This window comes from Lissotriton helveticus, chromosome 4_1 (genome assembly GCF_964261635.1).
Source record: "Lissotriton helveticus chromosome 4_1, aLisHel1.1, whole genome shotgun sequence".
In the NCBI taxonomy this organism is placed as follows: domain Eukaryota; kingdom Metazoa; phylum Chordata; class Amphibia; order Caudata; family Salamandridae; genus Lissotriton; species Lissotriton helveticus.
The window spans coordinates 88,358,803-88,381,674 of NC_136063.1; the positions used below are offsets into that span (position 1 = coordinate 88,358,803).

The 22,872-nt window shown below is 47.7% G+C and overlaps 1 protein-coding gene across 1 annotated transcript in view; it reads left to right on the top strand.

The window, feature by feature from the left end:
- The window catches only part of LOC144827031 (E3 ubiquitin-protein ligase TRIM39-like), a 223,163-nt gene that overhangs the window by 173,210 nt on the left and 27,081 nt on the right, over window positions 1-22,872 (top strand). Inside the window, exon 5 of the mRNA XM_078685497.1 lies at window positions 14,631-14,680. Coding sequence (XP_078541623.1) covers window positions 14,631-14,680 — 50 coding nt within the window. The remainder of the gene's footprint in view (window positions 1-14,630; window positions 14,681-22,872) is intronic.

Genomic DNA, 22,872 nt, shown 5'->3' on the forward strand with positions numbered 1-22,872 from the left:
GGCAACGTTCGTGTGGTAATACCTAGGGGTTTGTGCGGCCCCTCCGAACACAATGAAGTCAACCCTGAAAATGATCTTTACAAAAGCCAAAAATTAATGGAGCAACGGCCTGAAAACTGCCTGCACTACATTACAGCTTTACATGACCAAACTGCAGGATCTGACTTATCAGCCTGCTACACTAAAATCTATATTAAAAAAAACAAGTTAGAGCATTATCCAGAGAAGAAGATATGAAGGAGTTGAATTGTTCCAAAAGTAACATTGGGATACTTGTAAGCTCCTTTGAAGATCGGTTATGGCAACCATACCTCGATTCTGCATTAAACAAGATAATTTTAAAGCAAATCTTAACAGTGAGGCTTATGGCATTGCCGATTAAAGATATCACCAGGTGCTGGAAATCCCTAGAGGCGATTACCACCTGCAGACTTTGCCACCAGCATGAAGAATCCATGGGCCATTTGGTCTACATATGCCATTGCCTAATACAAGCACATCGCACTTTACTAAGGCCATTGTTTTTAAAATATGGGACACATAATTGCAAGGATGCCATGAAACTCTTGTTTAGCCTGGAGACACCGATGGAATTGGCTAGGTTCGCCAAATTTGCACATAAAGTTAAAGAACGTCTAAGTAACGCACCTTGCACTTTAGAACTTCTAGACTGCACTTTGGGCATGCCCAGACTTTAATTTGCACGCTGGGAGAAGCTGTATCTATTTTGCACTTTGTTGGAATCTCTCTTCCAAAATAGGCCTTTAAATGCCTTGAATTCATAATTGACACATGGGTTTTAATGTTTTTATTATCGATGATCTGTATTTTTAGGATTTGTTTTACAGGATCTAGTGCATCCAGATTTGTATCAGTTAACGATGATTACTGTAGGAAGCAAGTTTTGTGGATATTTTATAGGAAACTTATTGTAACAAATTTTGTTAATTGATACAATAAAATATATTCATTCATTCATTCATTAGTTATGCAGTACAATATCCTTGGTGCAACAACATCAACTGTTACGTGGCTAAACACTTCTAAGGTCCCAAAGGCGAGACCTATTGGCTATGCCAATGCTTATTTCACATGTCAGTTTGCACGAGCACTTATATCACACTTCTGCACATATTGGAGGAACTATCATTGACCTGCACACAGATTGTTTTATGTTCCTTGCTGTGTGCAGCAACTTCCATCCGGGTTATGCCTCTTCCTCTTTATGTTTTTACCTTTTTAATAGTTATTGAATTATGTTCTTTGGGTTCACCTAAAATGTGCAATGCACTGCAGATCAATCCATTGCTTTTAGCCCCAGTGAGGGCATCAAAAGAAACCAGCATTGGCATAGCCAATATGTCTCGCCTTTGGGACCTTATAGGTATTTAGCCATGCAACAGTTGATGTTGTTGCACCAAGGGTATTGTGTTGCATAACTAAATACTTATAAGCTCCCAAATGCGAGACCTATTGCCTATGCCAATGATTGTTGGAGAAGTTTTTTGGGCTTTGTGAAGGGACAGGTATGGCAGTGTCCGCACATTGCAAGTGTGGTTGAGGGACATCTGCGGTGGACGCCGGAACTCCGCATCTTTCCTTTTGAAGGCAGGGCTGTTGAAAAGGAAACTATTTGGTTTTTTTTTAGCTTGGAGTGCTGAGTCCTGGGGCAGGTGAGGCACGTAAAGACCCAGCCAACCTGCTCCAAACTGTGCAAATGCATTCATTTGGGAAGGCGGAACTCTTGCTGAACCTTGGTCTGGGTTGAGGAGGCTGTCAGGACGAGGCCACACTAAGAGCTCTTGCCGCAGCGGCACCAGATCATATCAGTTGCATGGCGCAGCCTAAGCCAGCAGCCTGTCACAGAGATAGGGTGCAGGGCTCCTTCTGCTAAGTGACGGGAGCAAATTAATAAATAGCATAATGGGGGGTGGGGTGGGGTGGCGGGGCCTGGCAGCATCGGTGAAAGCATGACGTCATGCTGCGGACATGCAAGCGATGCATGATGCTACAGAGCACGTCAGTGCTAGCATGGCACAATGCTGTAGTACATACAAGCAATGCATGATGCTACAGTACACATTAGTGCAAGCGTGACACATTGCTGTGGGCATGCTAGTGATGCATGATGCTCAGGCGCGCAACACCCATTGGCCTCAAAGGGATTCAGCCCCCCCTGTCGTGTGTGGCAGACCGGGATGAGACACTTCTCGGGCCCGCTCACAGCCGCACCCCAGCGCTTCACAGGTCTTTAAAAGACCTTGTGCATGTTAATAGGGCTTTATTGTTGTTTCACCCCTTCTAAGAGCCCCTGCAGCTCGACTCTGCCGATTGCCTAAAGATTCAGGCCCCCCCCCGAAATTTGTTCTTAGCGCCCCCTCGAAATTTGACTCTAGTTGCGCCTCTGATGATGCTACAGTGAACGCTGGTGCAAGCATGGTACGGCGCTGTGGGCATGCTATCTGAAGAAGTTGAGATATACCACAACATTCTGAGCCTAGTAGCTGCCATGACATGATGGCAAAAGTCTACAGTACATCTAAAAAATAAACATAAGCGCAAGATATACTACAAATAAAATAACGCTAGTAGATGTAAACAGTTTGAAGGGCTGTGGGTGTACGTTTAACTCTTTCAGTATAGAGGCAGTGCTTTAAATGGGCCGGTACTCGCCGGTACTGAGTACCGGCACTTCCGAATTCTTTTGTCGTCAGTACCGGCACTTCTCTGGAGCCAGGGAGTGTACGGGTATCCTGATCGACAGCAGGGCAGGCTCAGGTTAGGTTTCTCATCCAGGGCAGAGGCCACTCTGCTTCCGAGGAGCTGGCAATTAACACGGCTGAAGCAGCCTTTTGCAAATTTGCTGGCGAAGATTCCAGCAGCGCTCATTTGAATGGGCCAAACTGCAGGGGGTTGAGAGGGCTTTTGTCACGCTATGTTAACAGGACAGGGTCTCTAGACAGACCCTGCACTGTGAATCAGGGGCGAGCGACCATTCGGCTGAAAGTGCCATCATGACTTTTATCTTGTGTATGGAGTTATTCTTTTTTTTTTTTTTTTTTTACGTGTTTTAATATATATGTGCTGTACAGAAGTAATTATGTATAATAATAATAATAATAATAATAATAATAAAGCCATTTGTAGAGCGCCTGGTTACACTCAAAACGTTGTGTCCCCGCGCTATGGATACAGTCCCCCCCCGTGAGCAAGCCACCAGCAAAAAGTCACTGAGACATGACCAAAATCAACTATTGTTTTTTTTTTAGATACGTGGAAAGAGATGAGTTTTCAGTTTGAGGCGGAATCTTGCTTCCGATGGTTCCATTCGGAGTTCAATAGGGAGTTCATTCCAGTAGTTCCCGGCCAAGTACCTGAAAGAGCGACCTCCCATTTTTGCCTTGTAGATGCGAGGCACTCTGAACAGCATGCTCCCTAGTGATCTCAAATTGCGTTTTGAGCAGTGAATGGATAGAAGCTTTTGCAGATAAGCTGGCCCTTTCCCGTGGGCAATGCGATGTGTAATGCATAACCCTTTGAACCTAATACGCACCTTAATGGGAAGCCAATGGAGCGTCGCCAGGGCTTGCTTCCCTGATGCTCTTCTAGGCAGGTTCAGCACCAGGCGGGCAGCAGTGTTTTGAACACATTTCAGCTGCTGTAGCCCTTTCTTACTTAGGCCGATAAACAGGGAGTTACCATAATCCAGGTGGGGGGGTAACTAAAGCAGGTATCAAAGATTTCCTGGAGCTGATGGGCAGGAGATCCAGTACTTTCAGTCGAGTGGTGTGGCTCACTGGGTAGAGGCGGCAGACCCGGAAGCAGAGGTCGGCCCGGGACCAGGGTTCGATTCCCGACGCGGCAGGGTCTTGGGCCATGGTTAGCGGACTCGATAATTCTCGCCTCAGTGCCTACTCCAACCATGGGTCCCATTCAGCAACTCTGGGCAATAGCTTGCTTAGTCTCTACTAACGGCCCCATCAGTCCGGGGATGCTTGTCTTCACCTTGGAGATGCCCAGGAGGGACCATCTCACAGGGAAAGTCAGGATGGGTTCCCCAGCGGTATACAGCGCCGGGACGCCCCTTTGCTGGGGCAGCTGTGCGCTTTACAAGTATACAACATACTTTCCGAAAGGTTTTGAGGATTCCATAGCATCTACCAGTCACGCTTCCAATATGTTGTCCGAAGGACAAACTGGAATCCAGCAAGACACCTAAATTCTTCACCGTCTCTGAAGGGGAAGGTGCCGACCCTAATTCGGACGGCCACCACGCTGATGACCATATTGATGGAATTATCCCAATTACCAACAACTCTGTCTTATCCCCGTTGAGGCGCAAGCAGTTATTATTCATCCAACTGGCAACAGCCGAAAGGCGGGTGGAGAAGTTCACTGCAGCCTCACTCTGGCCCTGAGCAAGAGTGATCATTAATTGAATATCATCGGCATACGTAACTATGTCGACTCCAAATGATTCCACGTTTCGGGCCAGGGGTTCCATATATAGATTGAATAATGTCGGGCTCAAGCTCAAGCCCTGTGGAACCCCATGCTTTAGCCCACGAGGGGAAGATTTGAATGGGGTACAGTGCACTTGAAAGCTTCTGTCCTCTAAGAAGGATCTTATCCACTCATGGGCCGATCCTTCCACTCCCATTTCCATAAGACGGGCTAGCAGCGTGGTGTGCGATACGGTGTCAAACGCCGCACTTAGGTCTAATAATCGCAACGCTGCTGTCCGCCCCTCATCCGCTATTTGCCTAAGTAGCTCCGTGGAGAATAGGATGGCTGTGGAATATCTGGCTCTAAACTCAGACTGGGTTGGGTGCAAAAGGTGACCTTCTTCTAGGTGTTCCATTAGCAGTAAATTAACTATTTTCTCCACCACCTTCATACAGAACGGGAGAAGAGAAATGGGGCGTAGATTCTGTAACTGGGAAATGTGAAGGTTGGGTTTCTTTTTCAGGGGGATCACCTGAGCCCTTTTCCATGAGTCTAGCACATGGCATTCCTAAAAAGACAGAGAGGCCATGTGACTAATGTGATCTATTACCCCTTCAAGGACACTCCTGAAGCTCTTGGACGGGGCAGCATCATTGGGGGAGCCTGAATGAATACTCTTTGCAATGCTCAGCATTGCCTGCCTATCCGGGACTTTAAAACAGTTTAAATGCGGGGCTGTGGCATGGCTCTTTCCCTTATCACACTGGCTAGAGGACACATCCGTACTGGCCGTGAAGGAGGCATATATTTTTTCCACTTTGTTGACAAAGTGGTCCGCAATGGATTCACATAATTTGTCACAAGTATCTTGTGCAGTTAATCTTTCAGGGGCTATGAGCTCTTTATATATAGCAAATAATTCTTTAGACGGATTGGCTGCAGTTTCAATTCTTTCTTTAAGGAACACACCCTTTGCCACTCTAATACGTTTGTGATATTTTTTCAGTTCAGTTCTGTATTGCTGTTTGCACCCTGAATCGTAGTTTTTACGCGAGCTGCGTTCTAACTTTTTACAGACCGCTTTAGCTTCTATTAGCTCTTTGCTAAACCATGGAGCAGTTTTAGTCCGCCTTACGGGAGTCTTGTTTGTCCAAGGTGCAACAGAGTCTAAGGCCTTCGCCATCCACTCCTCATGTACCCTCCACGCCTCCTTCAAAGTATCGCTCCGATGGGGCGGTTCCTTCAACAGGGCCTTCCTATAAGCTTCCTGGGTGAATTTTTTCCACTTCTTACGTTTATGTGGCAAGAATTTTTGCTCCTCAAGTTCACCTAAGCCTCGTAAAACCTCAAAAGGAATTAGGCAGTGGTCCGACCAAGGAATTCTAATCGGCGGAGATACCGTCATTCCATCCCAGTTGGCAAAAATCGGATCCAGCAGGTGGCCCAGTTGGTGTGTAGGCATGAGTGACTGAAATTCCATCATGAGGGATTTCATTGCCTCCACTACCGCCTGCGCCTCCTTACAGTCAACTTCCTCAAAATGAAGATTTAAATCACCCAGAATAAGGAGCCTCTTATAGCGCAGCGCTGGCTGGGTGACCATCTCTGTAAAGCTGTCACCAAACTGCGCTGTCGTGCCCGGAGGACGATAAATCAGAAAGCCGCTGATGGTGTTTTTATGGGAGATTTTTATCGTAAAAAATCCTGCCTCACTGTTCAGCAGCTTTACTTGATCTAAAGTGCACAGCAACTCACTTTTATGGATCACCGCTATCCGCTCCCCCTCTGGGGTCCCCTGTCAACTCTTAACTAGCAGTATCCTGAAGGAATAGCTTCGAGGATTTCTGGAGAAGAAGCTTCGTCCAGCCACGTCTCGGTTAGAAAAAGCACATCTAACGTATGGTCCACTAAAAGATCGTGGATTTCTAAATTGTGCTTCTTCAGAGAGCGGCAGTTTAGCAGCGTCATCCTAACGTTTCCCATGTCCCTTGGGGTACGGGGGTCAAATGCACAGTCGGAACAGCAGAGTGGAAGTGTTTCCGCCTGCATTTTATGCCAGCATCTCCCCCAAGTCTACGACATAAGTTGAGTAGTTGGTCTCTGGTATAGTAGAGTCTACCTACTTCTACGCTCTCGCAACAGGCAGGGGGTCTGGCCCCAGGCCCCGTCCGGCCGCGGACGGGCGCAGACGGACTTGCATATTTTTCCTGTAGCCCCGCCCCTAGCCCCGCCCACTTGCCACACCTCTATTTTATTGAGTACCTGCACTTATTTTTACCCATTTAAAGCACTGTATAGAGGAATACATTGGAAGGGAAAGGGCCAGTTACGGAAACAATATAAACACAGGTTAGTCTTCTGAGCGTATGCAGAAAACTGTCAATAAGAAAACCAATTGAAATTTAGATTTATCATTTTAGATTTAGAAAAGGGAAAGAGTGTGAAAGAGAGAGAGGGGGGGAGAAAGAGCAAGAGAGGGGGAGAAAGAGAGCACGAGAGAGAGAAAGGGAGAGCGGGAGAGACAGAGAGAAAGAGAGAGAGAGAGAAAGCAAGCAGAGAGAGAGAGAGGGAGCGAGAAAGAGAGCCCGGGAGTGCTGCGTGCGTGTGCGTGCAGTCTGGTCTTTTTGGAAGCACATACTCGTGCTCTTGGCGCGCCCCTGCTCGCTCCCGCAAGGTGGATGCTGCCACAAGCGCGAGTATGTGCTTCCAAAAAGAGCAGAGCAACGGCTAAAGGTCCTCCTATGAAGCGCATGCGCGCTGGGCAGGCGTCAGCGCATGCCTGCTGGGTAGGCGAAGACCTAAAAAGTTTATAAAAACGAGAAGTGGTTGGACTGCAGCGGTTGTTGAAAAAAGAGACAACATAAAATGGTCATGGATTATCTCAGTGTCATTCAGTGTCATAAAGATGCACATGGAGGAATTGCACTTGAAGATTTGGTCCTGGGCTAGTGAAAGTAGCAGCTGAATTAAGATGTCCTGCATTAACTAGAACACTAAGCACAGAAATAGGATTGTACCACTGTCTGAGTCACAATGTCATGCATTGTCCAAGTACAAATCCACTTGTCATTCTATAAAAAAGTATACTTTATACTTTCTCTACTGTTCCTCTCATTGTTAGATTTAGTTCTTTTAATGTGGATATTAATTCATCTGAATACTTTTCAAATTAATCCTAGTTCTATGTTTACTTAATCTTTAGTAATAATGCTTGTGTCTTCAAAGGGCTCCTCCGGTCCTTTGAAAGCAGTTTGGGTTATAAATGAGGGGCTAATCCTCTGGTACTTTGCAGAATGGAACCAGAGAGCAGTTCACTACAACAGGAAATAAAAGAAAAGTCGAGGACCCATCTTAGGGAGGTATTAAAAGCAGCCAGAAAGAAGTAATCAAACCAAAGGCTTAGACTTCAAATGAGATGTCCAGAAACACCATTTGCAGTAGGGATGAAGGTGCAGGACCTCAGAGCCTCCAAGGTGCAAGTCCTCAGGGTTCAGGAACTCGGAGACTTCAAGGTACTAGTCTGCAGGGTGAAGGACCTCAGAGACTCCAGGGGACGGGACCTTAGAGACTCCAAGCGGCGGGACCTTGGAGATTCCAATGGGCGGTACCTCAGAGATTCAAAGGGGCGGGACCTTAGAGACTCCACTGGGTGGGACCTTAAAGACTCCAATGGGTGGGATCTTAGAGACTCCAATGGGTGGGGCCTCAGAGACTCAAAGGGGCAGGACCTCAGAGACTCCAAGGGCTGTGACCTTAGAGACTCCACTCGGTGGGACCTTAGAGACTCTAAGGGGCGGGACCTTAGAGACGCCAATGGGCGGGACGTCAGAGACTCAAAGGGGCGAGACTTCAGAGACTCCAAGGGGCATGACCTTAGAGACTCCAATGGGCGGGACCTCAGAGACTCAAAGGGGCGGGTCCTCAGAGACTCCAAGGGGCCTGACCTTAGCGACTTCAATGGGCGGGACCTCAGAGACTCCAAGAAGCAGGGCCTGATAAATTCTGAGGTGCAGAACTCAGTGAGTCCACTGCGCAGGGTCCCAGTGATTCAGAAGTACAGGGATCCATAGAATCAAGGTGCAGAATCCCAGAGACTCTAAGATGCAGAACTTCAATGAGTCTAATTTTAGCTGTTCGAGATTTCAAGGTGCAGGCATTCAGTTATTTCAAGATACAGAGACCCAGAAATTCAAAGATACAAGGGTCCAGAAATTCCAATGTGCAAAACTGCAGAGATTCTGAGGATCATGGCTCAACAGATTCCACAGTGTGTGACTTCAAGGGTCAGGGCCGGACTGGCCATACTGGGCAACGGGCCATCCCCCGGTGCGCCACACGGGTTGGGGCCGGTTCTGGGCCCCTGGGGCTGTTTTCGTTACAGGGCCATTTTCGGCCTTGTACCAAAATCGGCCGAAAACCGTCCACGGCAAAGAGCTCGGCGGCACCTCCAACCCCCCGAGTGGGGAGGGGGGCCGGCCGAGCACTTTGCCAGGACCGGTTGTGGTTCCCAGTCCAGCCCTGTCAAGGATTCCAAAATACAAGATCTCTGAGATATGAAAGTGCAGGGCATTTAGGGACAGATGTATAACTCTTTCATTTAGTGCCTCGCAATTTGCAACACATTGCGAGTCGCAAATTGCGAGGCACTAAATGAAATGTACAACAGTGTGTTTACACTGTTTTGCGATTCCCAATTGGGTTGCAAATTGCGAGGCTCATTAATATTAGTGAGCCCCTCACAATTTGCGAGCCCATTGTGAATTCCGGCCCTCCCAGGGATGGTGGTGGCCTGATGGGCTCAGCAGACATCCATCTATGTGACTGCTTTTTAATAAAGCAGCTTTTTTTATGCAGACTGTTTTCCTTAAAGGAAAACAAAATGCATAAAACAAGCATTTGCAATGCAATAGGTCTCGCATTAGGAAAGTTTGAGCTATTGGTATTGTAAATGACACATTTTTTATTTATGTGTTGGTTTTGAAAATAGCGAAATTAATAGCTTTGTCATTTACAATGCCAATAGTTATAACTTTCGCAAATGTGATACCTATAGCATTTGTAATGCAATATGTGTTGTATTTACATGACTTAGATGTATTGTTATTACACATAACAAAGGCTTTTAATTTTTTTATAATTAATACTTAAAAAAAGTGATTGTAATTTATAATGGCACTAGCGTACATTTTTGTATTTAACTTTTGTGAAGATTATGTTCAGTGTATTTTATTGAGACGAAAATCCAAGAACAGAAGTGAAATATTAACATCTTTTTGTGGGCTTGAAAAAAGTACAGACGGACAGGAGGACGATGTTGCAGCTGCTGAGATGGGGCTCGGGAGCATAGAGTGTGGCGTAACAGGACAGTGGGGGGGATGGTTGGGTTGGGGGGGTGTGAGGCTTATGTTCGGAGCTGCCGTCTTTGGAGGGGGTGGGGTTGGGTTTGGGTCTAGGTATGGTTTATCATCCTTGGGCTCATGTGGAAGGATAAAAGGGGGGGGGGGGACAGAGTGTTTAGGCAGCCTGGGGAGGAGGCAGCGAGGAGTTTTCATTGCTGAGTTAGGGGGAGCTCTGCATTTCTGCTGTTTTGCCCCCTGGAGGTTCGTGGTTAGGATGGAGGAGACGGATTGGGGGTTGGGACGGAGGCGCACCTGGGTGTGCAGTGGGGGGAGGGGCAGTACGTTGGACAGCTGGGGAGGGGATAGCGAGGGGTCTAGCGCCAGGATGGATGGGGAGGCGATGCCATAGACAGAGGGGACCGTTGCGGCGGGTGGTGGGGGTAGTCATCATGCCAATGCCTTTATCCTTCGGAGGGCGGTTGGGTACAGTGTCTGCGGGCAATCAGGAGACATGCAGGCGCTGTCTGGGAGGGGTGAAGGGGGTATTGCAAGGGAGAATGCAGGGAGGGCTGAGGGTGATGGGTGCAGGTATTGCCGAGCAGATTGTCACCTTCAGAGGTGGCATGGATGGAGTGACCTTGGTTAGCCGGGCAGAGGATGTGCGGTGTCACGGGGCGGAGGGATGTGGGGCTACAATTTGGATGAGTGAGGGAGTGTCGCAATGCTCGGGAGCAAGTGGGGGTGCCTGTAAGGGGATTGTGTCCCGGACTGCGGGAGGTTGAATGGCGGTATAGGAATGCTGGGGGGAGGGTCAAGAGCACGTAGAGGTGGAAGAAGCAGGTAACAGCTGGTGGGGTCTCAGTGGAGGGGATGAGTCTTCGGGGCTAGGCTGGTAAATCAAAATAGCAAAGATACATGCTGACTAGGGTTAGAAGGTGGAAAAAGCGCACCTGGGGCAGCAATTTACATAGCTGAGGTAGAGATAGCAAAGGGTCTGATTACAGGGTAAAAGAGAGAGGGGAATGGGGTGGGGGGGATGAGGTCGTCCAGCAGAAAGACTGTCTCAGATAAAGATATCAGAGCGTACGTTAGTTATTAAGGAGCTTTTATCGGAGGTCAATGGGTGGGGCAGAATCAAGAACCGCATATGGGGGAAGCAAGGTGGGGTCAGGGAGCCTGAAGCAAGAGGGAGGTTACAGTGGAAGTCAGACAGAGGAGCGGCAGCCTTTAAAGTCTGATGCGAGGCACAGACAAATGGGGCAGTGGGGAACAGCCTGTCGGGGAGAGCACTCCGAAGTGAACTCGAGCGGCCATAGGGAGAGGGAGGGGGTGGGATGCCTGGTGAGTTTAATGCCCATGGCAACAGAGGGAGAGCGCGGCGCTCGCACGAAGCCTCTGGGAGCAAATGAAAGCTCCTAAAACAAGCTTGGAGAATATGTAGGAGCGAGAATTAATTAGCATAATATGATTATGTCACAGGGAGCGATGGCACACAAAATTTGACATTAATGGCAAGAGAAGAAGGGGCATCAATGAAATGAATAAATCAAGGCAAGTTTAAAATACCGTCAACGATGTCAAAATAGAATATGACATTAACCCCTTCCCAAAGTTTGGAGGGAGATTTGTAGCAGCACTTATTAGATTTCTAAAGTTGCGCTTTAAATTGCAAAAAAGAAAAAACTATCCTTTTAACACAGCTCAACAAGAAAGTAAAAATATTGCTCTTTTTGCTATTAAATAGCTCTCCAAAACGCGCCCAGTTGTATGTCAAGCTTTGTTTCCATGTAGAATTGTCAAAACGTCCTCCGAGACCGTGGGCAGCGTGCTTGCAATAACTCTTTACCTGTGCTGCAGTCCCACCAACCCCAGAGTGATGAAATAGGGAGCATCTTGCCGTGTCGGCCACTCTACCGCAGCGATCCACCTGAACACTCTGCATTCCTCCGTGATGCCCAGCTCCTCAAACTCCATGCTGCCAATCTACTCAGACTCACGTGTGCACACATACTAGAGCGAGAACTTCGATACAGGAAAATTCCTCCCACTCCTCTACACCAGTAAGACGACTTTCAATGGTGCTAATGCCAAAAACACAAAACATTGTAGGCAAGACTTACAATTCACCAACAAAAAAAATCTTAGGGGCCGATTCACAGAACTAACTTAAGACAAAATCCTAAACTTACTACTTTAGGTATTCAAAGAAGTTTGGATTTTGTCTTAAGTTTGTCTTAAGACAGACTCAGGACAGACTTAAGTTAGGATTTTGTCTTAAGTCTTTCTTAAGACAAACTTAAGACAGAATCCTAACTTCTGTGAATACCAAAAGTAGTAAGTTTAGGATTTTGTCTTAAGTTAGTTCTGTGAATCGGGCCCTTAATCATTCTGAAATGTGAAATATTATTTAAGTTAACAAAAAATGTTCTATAGAGTCCTACAGTATCAATTTTGCAACAAAAATGTGTTTAATTAAAATGTCTAAATAATTAATTTCTTTTGGAGAGACAGGATAAACGTTTTAGGTTTACCCACAAATTGTTAGCTGTCTGGTAACAAACTAACAGGAGGCAACCTTGTGATAGAACAGTCTCTACATGACCAAAAGAAGTTTTTTTTTCTTTATATGTACATTTAAAAAAAAAATTATTTTAGAAGCCAGGCAAGCTTGCCAGAAGTATACTTTTTTTCCGTGGCTTGAAACAACATTGCCCGATTTCTGTTGATCTTGGAACTTAACATGTTTCCATTAAAACGGTCAAAACGCTGGTGACAATCTCAGTAAAGCCTCGGGAGAAAGGCAGACTCGGAGAGGGTATTTAGGGAAAAAATTACAGAAAATAATTTGGCAGGGAAAGACTAGGAAAATACCTTTTAGGGGCAAGACAAGCCGTTTGGAGGTGAAAGAAGCGGCGCCCTCCCCTCTCTTACCAGAGGCCGAGGAGTCGCATTCGAGTTGGGTGGCTAAGTTAAAACGCGAGAAAAAAAACAAGCACTGGTCTGAGAAGAACCCTCGAGTTGTGAGCATGTATTGGCAACATTATCGGAACATACAAGCCTTGCAGTTCACGTGCTGTGTTAGAATGTGTGTGGGGGGGTATTATTTAACTCTCTCACTCAGTGTCACAGCGCCCAGAGGCGTTGGTAGCTCACTCGGTGCAGACCCTGAGACAGCGCACCCTCACAAGTACCTTCAGAGATGGGTAGTGTAGAACCTCACAGTTCAAAAGGCACTTAAACCATGCTCCTAAACAAGCAATGTCCTGAGCAAATGGTGGGGGCCTGAAGCAGTGGAGTGGGAGAGGTGAAGGGGGAGTCACGGGGAGATTAAGGGACAGAAGGCAAGCAGATGACAGGGGCACGGCCTGGCGCCGTAAAGTGCAGGCGGGGGGGGGGGGCGGGAGCAGAGCCTTTGAAGAGCCAGAGTCACGGCCGTGAATAAGTGAAGTGAATAATTAGGGGAGGAGAACTGGCAGGCTGATAGGCAGAAGGCTCAGGCAAGCTCGTGCACGAGGCGTGCACTTCCCAAAATCCTCTTTTGGGGAGAGCCCTTGGATTAGCTGCATTAGGGCTCTTTTTCCTATTCCTGCGGAATAGGAAAGGGGCGAGCCCTAAAAATGAAACATTTGTGTTTCACTTTTTAAGGGCAGGCAGTGGTCTCTAGGACCACTGCCTGCCCTGTCCCCTGAGGACCTCTTCCCATTTGCAAATGCATTACCACCTACTTTTAGTAGGTGGTAATTGTGAGTGTTTTGCGACTTTAATTGCAAAATATTAGTACATTGTTTTGAGACTCGCCATTTGGAGGGGAACACCCCTTCCAAATAGCGAGTCGGAAAACTATTTAGCGAGTCTCACAAAAATTGGCTATGTACATGGCCCAATATGTTTTTTCATGTGCAAACGGTTTCGCAAACCCGTTTTCTCATGCAAAAACGGGTCGTACATCTGGCCCTTAGAGAGTCTAAGGTGCATGGATCCAGAGATTCACGTGTAGGATTTCAGGCATCCTGAGGTGGAGGAGCGCAATGGTTCGAAGATGCAGGACATTTAGTCATTCCAGTTTGGAGGCTTTCACAGGCAGGGTGAAGTATTTCGAGATACTTATAGTCAGTACTACTGAGATTTTTATGTGCGGGAGAGGGAGAAAACAAGAAAAAGACAGAAAGAGAGTGTGACAGACAGACAGAGGCAAGAGACAGGAGATCGTGAGAGTGAGTAGAAGATTGGAAGGCAATATATACAGAGCGAAAGAGGGAGTGAGAGGGATAGAGTGTGTGTGATTATTCACATCTGCCTGTGAGATCCCAAGAACTTGAGAGAAAGAGACAAACAAAGCAGGAGTGTTTGCGAGAAAGAGAGCGAGAGAGAGAGAGAGAGAGAGAGAGTAAGTGTATTTGTGTGTGTGTGTGTGTGTGTGTGCCTATCTGTTATTCAGTTACAAACAAGCAAAGAGGGACAGAGAGCGATACAGATGCTGAGATAGAGATAGAAAAAGAGTGCGAGAGAGAGAGAGAGAGAGAGAGAGAGAGAGAGAGAGAGAGAGACTTGTGTTATCATGTGCTAATCACTGCAAGGTTCTGAGCAGAGGGTTGTTCACAGTGGAAGGGATGGAGTGTGGCTCTTTTTATGCCCTAGACCTCCTTTTTGTTGTGTGTGTGTGTGTGTGCGCGTGTGTGTGCATGTGTGTGTGTGTGTGTGTGTGTGTGTGTACCAAGTGCTATCCTGCAGGCGCTCCTGTGATCACAGTACTCTATTTCTATTAGGGTGTTTGTGCTATTCCATTTAATATCCTGTTGATTCTGAGTTTTCTGTGACACTAAAATGATTTGTGTGTCGCTTCAGGTGTAAGAAGGTGACGTTTCTGGGTCCAGAACAGATCAAGAAACATAAAGGTAAGTGGACTTGAGCCAACAGGCCCCTTCCATCCCCTCCCCCTCAGATCTGTGATAAGACCCCTTTCAAGAACGGATCCTCTGGCCCCGGCCCAGAACAGGAGCCATGAAAATGACTAACTATTCAAAGGGGGTCCCTTCAGGGGGGAAACTCGATCCTGGGGCCTGTATAAGCTGCTGTTAGTCTTTTTGCTGGGAGGGAGACGCAGCAAAGTGTGAATAAAAGCAGACCTGCCCTACTACATGCACTTGCAGTGTAATCTCTAGTGCAGTGCATTGTTTAGTGCAGTGTGATGTCTAATGCTCTTTCTAGTGGGAGTTTTGTACTGGGTGCACGGTATGCAGTCTGGTGCAGTGTGCTATCTAAGACAGTCTAGTACTATGTTTGCTTTTAATGCATACTGATACTGTGGGCTCTGTAGTGGGTTTTGGCATAGGTGCAAGCTTCCCTCACTCTGAATATGTTAAGGAGACGCAGAAGTGCACGTGTCTTTCGTTCAGAAAAGGTCTAACACAGAAAGAAGTGCAAGTTTTCCACACTCAGACCAGGTATACATACATGGAAGTGCAAGCTTCCTTCTCTTAGAACAGGCCCTCCATTTGAAAAAGTGATGGCAACTTCCCTTACTGTGCACATGCCCATGAGATGCAGACGCACACGCTTCTGTTACTCAAAATAGGTCTAAACACACAGAAGTCCAAGCATTCGTTCCTCAGAGCGTGTCTAAGGCATGAGGGGTGGTTGATTCCCCCACTCGGAATAGGTGGCATAGCAGACATACAGGCTTCCTACTCTCAGAACAGGTTTCACACACAAACAGAAGTGCAAGCTTCCCTTAGTCAGAACACTGATCCACAGGTGCAACCTTTCCTGTGTCGGAACATGTCCTGCATTCGCTCAGAATGCCATTACCTTTCCCATGTATGACATCTTTGTTTTTGTCGGTGTTTTACTCACACTAAAAACACACACATACACGCTTACCGGGGAACATCCTTTTCAACGCAACTTTTACGACGCATGCCTTTACATCGCAAGTTTTACAACGCATGTCATTACAACGCATTGCGCTGGGGGGCGCTCTAGGATAGGGAATAGATTTAATTTACTATCCAACACCTTCCCTACTATCCACGGGGACTGGAGTTGGAATAGTAAATTAAACTATTCACTATCCAGCACCCCTCAACACTATGCGTTGTAAAAGCATGTGTTGTAATGTCATACAACCACGCTTACCTCTCCGATTTAAAAACATCCAAAATAAGTTTCACACAAAGTTCCTCGATGTCAATTGCTCCGTCTGGCGATATCACGGCGTCATGAACAACAATTCCAACAGTTCTGGCTGGTAGGGGGTAGCGGGCCAGCTATGGTATCGGGAGAACCCTCAAACAGTACCTGTGAGAAGTGCTGGGTGATGGGGCCCTTGAAGTCACTCACGTTGCAGGTCGAGCTCCTCTCTGATGGAATCAGGAGCACTGGCATCGGCCGGCATTGGGTCCTGCGGTGTGAAATGCAGCGGTGTGTCATGCGGTACCCCCAGTTCGCGGTGCGAGCAGCGGCGCGGTGGCGGCATCAGATAGCATTGTTGGTAAGACCAGGGTCGCAGTGTGAGATGAAGGGGGTGCTCGCCATGGTGCTAGCAGGTCACTGAGCCAGCAACGGCGTCGTCATTGCTGAAGCCCTGTCATCGGCTGACGAGCGGGAGTCGATGGTGCTGGCATTGGTGGGCCAAGGCGGTGGTGCAGGATGAGGGTGGTGTGTCGTGTGACTTACGAGTGGTGCCCTTGAACCACGGTGCAAGCAGCAGCATCGATTTTGGCATGGAGCGGCAGTGTCAGGGAGGCCGAGGCATCCTTATGAAGCAAGGCGGTGCGGAGTGAGGTACCCACAGGTCGCGGTGCGAGCAGAGGCTCGGTGGCGGCATCAACAGGCGGCGTGGTGAGGCCAAGGTGGTGGTGCTGCATTGCGGCGGTGCTCTCTGCAGTGCCAGAGCTGTGGAGTGAAGTGAGGCGATGCAGGGTGTGGTGCCCACAGGTCGCGATGCAAGCAGCGGCTCAGTGGCGGCATCAACAGGCGTTGTCGGTGAGACCAAGGTTGCGGTGTGGCGGTACCCTCTGCGGTGCCTTCAGGACACTGTGTTGGCAGCAACGTCGTAGATATTGTCAGTTGGGTTTTCCTCTGTCACAACACAAAACACAAAGTCCCCAGTGCTGTGGGCAGAAGAGCTTGAAGTATTTGCTGTTTCTGAGACTTCGTGAACAGGGGGCAAGCTCTACCTCAAGCCCTTAGAATGACTCACAATTCAGGTTGCAGAAAGTCCAATCCAGGCCTTTCACTGCCCAGTCAGAAGCAGCCACTGCAGGCCAGCCCACCAAAGCACTCAGCAAAGCAGTCCTTCCTTTTCGCAGTGTCTCCGGCTCTTCTTCTTGGCAGTCTTCTTGATCCAGTTGAGTTCGAAAGTTCGATAGTCCCTTGCAGTAGTAGCAGCACATCTCAGAAGACAACAAATCCATGTCTTCCCATATCTAGACGACTGGCTGCTATAGATCAAGTCATTTAATCAGTGTGTTCAACACACTCATCAAACCATTCAAACATTACACACCCTGGGGTTCACGATCAACTACACCAAGTCGCATCTCCAACCCTCTATTATACACCAATATAATAAACACCTCTACAGCTCTAGCATATCATAGTCCAGCCAGGATAGCGAGCATTCAAGCCTTAGTCACAAAATTTCAAGCCCAACACTCTCTCCCAGCCAGAGTGTTCATGCAACTCATAGGCATGATGACATCTTGCATTTTTATTGTACCATATGCAAGACTTCAACTACATCCATTACAGGAATGTCTAGCACATCAGTGGAATCAAGCTCAAGGACAACTTACAGATCTGGTGTTGGTGGACAGCCACACACATCGCTCTCTGCAGTGGTGGAACACCAAAAACTTGTCCCGTTCCTTGAACCTCTTTCACAGATAGTACTTACAACAGACGCATTACTCACAGGATGGAGAGCCCATCTACTAGGACATACAACTCAGCAAAGATTAACCACTCAACAAAGAGTGTTCCACATCAATCACCTAGAGCTACTAGCAATATTCCTAGCACTAAAATCTTTCCAACTACATGTACAAAACAAAGCTGTCTTGATCCGGACGGACAACATGACAGCCATGTACAAAATACAGAAACAAGGGGGCACACATTCTCTGCAACTGTCTCAGCTTGCACAGAATATTTGGAGATGGGCCATTCCTCAAAAAATATATCTACTAGCCGAACACCTTCCAGGAGTTCACAATCAGATTGCAGATCTGTTAAATCGACAGACACAACAGATTCACGAATGGGAGCTACATCCACAAGTTCTTCTACCATTTTTCCAAAAGTGGGGCAAACCAGACATAGATCTGTTCGCCACACACGACAAGGCAAAATGCCCAACTTTCGCCGCCAGGTTTCCACACCCGTTGTCCAAGTGCAATGTGATATGGATGATCTGGTTGGGCAGATTTGCATACGCTTTTCCGCCACTCCCACTAATCCCACTAGTGGTACACAAGCTCCGACAACAGTCTCTCAAACTAATGTTAGTAGCTCCCACATGGGCACGCCAACCGTGGTTCACAACGCTGCTAGAACTCCCACTAGTTCCACACCAAAGACGGTGCATGCCCCCATCCCTGTTAACGTAGAACCATGGAGAAATCATACATCCAGATCCAAGTCAACTGAATCTGGCGATCTGGCTCCTGAAGTGTTAGAGGTTGGTTACCTTAACCTGCCGCCAGAGTGTATGAACATCAATAAAGACGCCAGATGACCCACTACTAGAGCTTGCTATGCTGCAAAATGGAAAAGTTTTGCCATTTACTGCACCAATAATCATATTGACCCACTGGATGCTTCCATCCAGAATATCATTTGTGATCTACTGCGCTTACAAAGATGTAATCTAGCATTCTCATCTATAAGTTTACATCTTTCAGGACTTGCTGCATACTTACAAAACAGACATTTGTCACTATTTAGAGTCCCTGCAATTAAAGAATTTATGGAAGGATTAAAAAAAATCATTCCTCCTAGGTTACCACCCTCTCCAGTGCGGAACCTAAATATTGTTCTTACCAGGCTCATGGGGCCCCTCTTTGAACCTTTACACAAATGTGAACTACAGTTCCTCACATGAAACACAGCTTTCCTAGTTGCCATTACCTCTCTTAGATGAGTAAGTGAGATTCAAGTTTTCACTATACAGGAACCATTTTTACAATTATATCGTAACAAAGTGGTCCTCAAACAAATCCAAAATTCCTTCCTAACGTCATCACTCCATTTCATCTTAATCAATCAGTGGAGTTTTTTCAAAACCCAGACTCTGTAGCAGAAAGAGCTCTACACACCCCGAACATGAAAAGAGCCCTTCTTTATTACATTAACACAGCTAAATCCTTTCGCAAAACAAAACAAGTGTTTGTACTTTTCTCTCCACCACATAATGGCAACCCTATCTCTAAAGCTGGTATTGTAAGGTGGATTGTAAAATGTATCCAAATATGCTATCAAAAAGCAAAATGCACATTAACAATTCCTCCTAGAGCGCACTTTACACGCAAGCTAGGAGCCTCTATGGCTTTCTTAGGGAACATTCCCCTAGAAGACATCTGTAAAGCAGCAACATGGTCTACAACATACACCTTCACTAAACACTATTGTGTTGATGTGCAAGCCAAGCAGCAAGACGCTGTAGGCCAAGCTGTCCTCAAAACTCTTTTTCAAACTACTGCAACAGATACAGGCGACCACCGCTAGGGGAGACACTGCTGTATAGTCGATGGTAAGTGTGAGATCTACAGCTCTTATGCCTTGATCGGAAAATGCTACTTACCAGTATGCATCTGTTCTTAGCATGTAGAGCTGCAGATTCTCACCCGCCTCCCCATGTATCTGTTCCAGTTCTATCTTACTTAGATATACACACATGGACATCTTTTTTCTTTCTACAAACTCCCATCATTTCCCATCATGGCGAAAAACAATCTAAGGATGGAGTCGATGCCCATGCGCACTATCATCCAAGGCAGGAGTAACCTATCTCGTGACTACAAAGACTTCTTCCAAGACAAAAACAACATGCAATCATCCGAGCCCAACACCAGATGGCGATCTAATGCTAAGTGTGAGAATCTGCAGCTCTACATGCCAAGAACAGATGCATACTGGTAAGTAGCAATGTCCTTCCTGACCTACCTAGACTATCTGGAGCCATTCAGGCTTCCCAGCCTTCTGTCATCCAAAACCCAGACAGGCAATCCACATTCCAGCAGAGGCACATGGGATGACTGAGCAAAATAATACCCACTTTCTAAAAGTGGTCTTTACGAACTCAGAATGGAAAAAGCACATTCGCTAAAAGCTGCATCTTTAGATTCTGAGTTCAGGCATACCAAACTTCATCTCCTTGTACCTTTTTCTGAGCTACGTACGTGGGTGGCACAATCTATGCTGCAGGCCCAGGAGTAACATTTGAATCACCGCACCCTGCACCCGTAGTGCACTTTACTAGGGACTGACATGTAAATCAAATATCCAATCGTGAAAACATCAATCCATACACATTTTACCACAGGAGCACCTGCACTTTACCATGGATCAGCAGTGTGAAAAGCGTGCAGAAACGATACACCAGCAAAAACCGGGAGGTCAGAATGCAAAAACTCAGGGAAAACACTCCAACAGATGCCAAGTCTAACACATGTCCCCTCCCGCTGAAAGTAAGGAGAACTACCTACTCGCTTGGGAATTCTCTTCGCTAAGGTGGAAGAACCTGGACAGGCCATCCACGTTGGCGTGTTCTGTCCCAGGGCAGTGTTCCACCGTAAAGTCCATTCCCCTGTAGGGAGATGGACCACCTAAGTAGTTTTGGATTCTCCCCCCTCATCTGACTATCTGAGGTGACTGTGGTTGGTCTGAACCCAGAAGTGAGTCCCAAACAGGTACGGTCTCAGATTCTTCAGCACCCAGACCACAGTGAACGCCTCCCTTTCTATGCCACTCCACCTCTGTTCCCTGGGGAGTAGTCTCTGGCTAAGCAAGACTACTGGTTGGTCTAGGTCCTCTTCTTTCAGTTGTGAGAGCACCGCTCTCACTCCATTCTCTGACACGTCGGTCTGCACGACAAATTCCTAGGAGAAGTCGGGGCCCTTGAGCACGGGCCGTGCACATAACGGCCTTCAGGGCATCAAATGCCTTCTGGCAGGACTCAGTCCAGATCACCTTTTTTTGCTGAGTCTTGGAAGTCAGCTCGGTTAAGGCGGCAACAATGGTGCCATATCCCTTAGCAAGTAACCAGTAGTACCCGGTGAGTCCTAAGAAGGCTCTCACCTCTGTCTGGGTCTTGGGGTGCTCCCAAGGCAGAATGGTGTCCATCTTGGGCTGTAGGGGTGATACCTGGCAGCTACCTACCTGGTGTCCTGAGTACACTTCCGAACCCTGCCTGATCTCGCACTTGCTGGCCTTAATCGTGAGGCCTGCCTTCTGCAGCACCTTCAACACTTCCCGAGGTGCTGCAGGTGTTTGTGCCAACTGGAAATGAACACGGCAACGTCTTCCAGATATGTGGTGCTGGATTCCTCCAGCCCAGCCAACACCTGGTTGGCCAACCTCTGAAAGGTGGCAGGGGAATTCTTTAACCAAAAGGGCATCACATGGAACTTGTAATGTCCATCTGGGGTTGAGAAAGCGGACCTCTCCTTGGCCCCCTCGGTCAGAGCAATATGCCAATACCCTGATGTTAAAGCAAACGTACTAAGGAATTTGACAGCTCCCAACCGATTGATGAGCTCATCAGCTTGTGGAAGGTGGTGAGCGTCAGTCCGAGTGATAGCATTGAGCCCCCGGTAGGCCACACAGAATCGCAGTTCCAGCATGGCACCAGGTGCCGTGGCCGTCGGGACCACGGGGCTGGCCCACGGACTGCTAGACGACTCAAGCAACCCTAATGCCAACATCTTCGAGACCTCCTCTTTGATGCTGGCCTTGTCCCAGTCAGCCAACTAGTAAACCTTATGTTTCACAGGAGGGCTGTCACCGGTGTCCACGTCATGGGTACACCAGTGAGTAACTCCTGGGGTCAGGGAAAACAGTGGAGCAAACTGCCCCAGCAACTGGTGACACTCAGTTGCTCTGCATTTAGGGTCCGGGAGAGGATCACACCATCCACTGACCCATCCCCCTTTTGGGCAGACAGGAGGTCCGGGTGAGGCTCACTCTCCGCTTCCTCCCATCGTCCATCGCCAAGAGCATGCTCACTTTGGACCGCTCGAAGTGGAGCTTGAGGCGGTTCATGTGGAGAACCCATAAAGGGTTCCGGGGAGCCTTCAAATCCACCAGCTAGGTGACAGCACTTTTGTGCTCCACCACCTCAAATGGCCCAGTCCACTTGTCCTGCAAGGCACAAGTTTCCACTGGGGGCCATGGCCCACACTTTTTGTCCAGGTTGGAACTCGACCAGAGTGGCATTCTGGTCATACCACTTCTTCATTTCCTACTGGCTAGCCTTGAGGTTTGCCTGAGCGAGTTTCCTGAAGCGGGCAGTTTAGTTCCGGAAGGCCAGCATGTAGCTAAACACATCCTGAGGTGTCTTCCTGGGAGCGCCCTCCCAGCCTTCCTTCATCAAGCTTAGAGGTCCTCGCACCGGGTCACCGTACAGAAGCTCAAACGGACTGAACCCGAGAGACTTCTGGAGACCTCCCGGTAGGCAAAGGGAAGGCACGGTAAGAGGACGTCCCACTTGAGAGTCATGGGTTGGTGAGACCCTTGATCATGCCCTTCAAGGTCTAGTTGAACCTTTCTACCAGACCGTTACCTTGGGGGTGGTAAGGGGTGGTGAACTTGTAAGTGACACCACACTCCTCCACAAGGATGTCATATACTTCGATATGAAATTGTTCCCCCTGTCAAACACCACCTCTCTGGGAAACCCCACAAGGGAAAAGATCCCCATTAACGCCCGGCCCACAACTGGCACCGTTTTTGTCCTGAGCGGGATTGCCTCCGGGTACAGGGTGGCATGATCCACCAAGACCAGGATGTACCTGTTGCCCATCGCCATCTTGGTATTCAGTGGCCCCACAATGTCCATCCCTACACTTTCAAAGGGTGTCCCCACAAA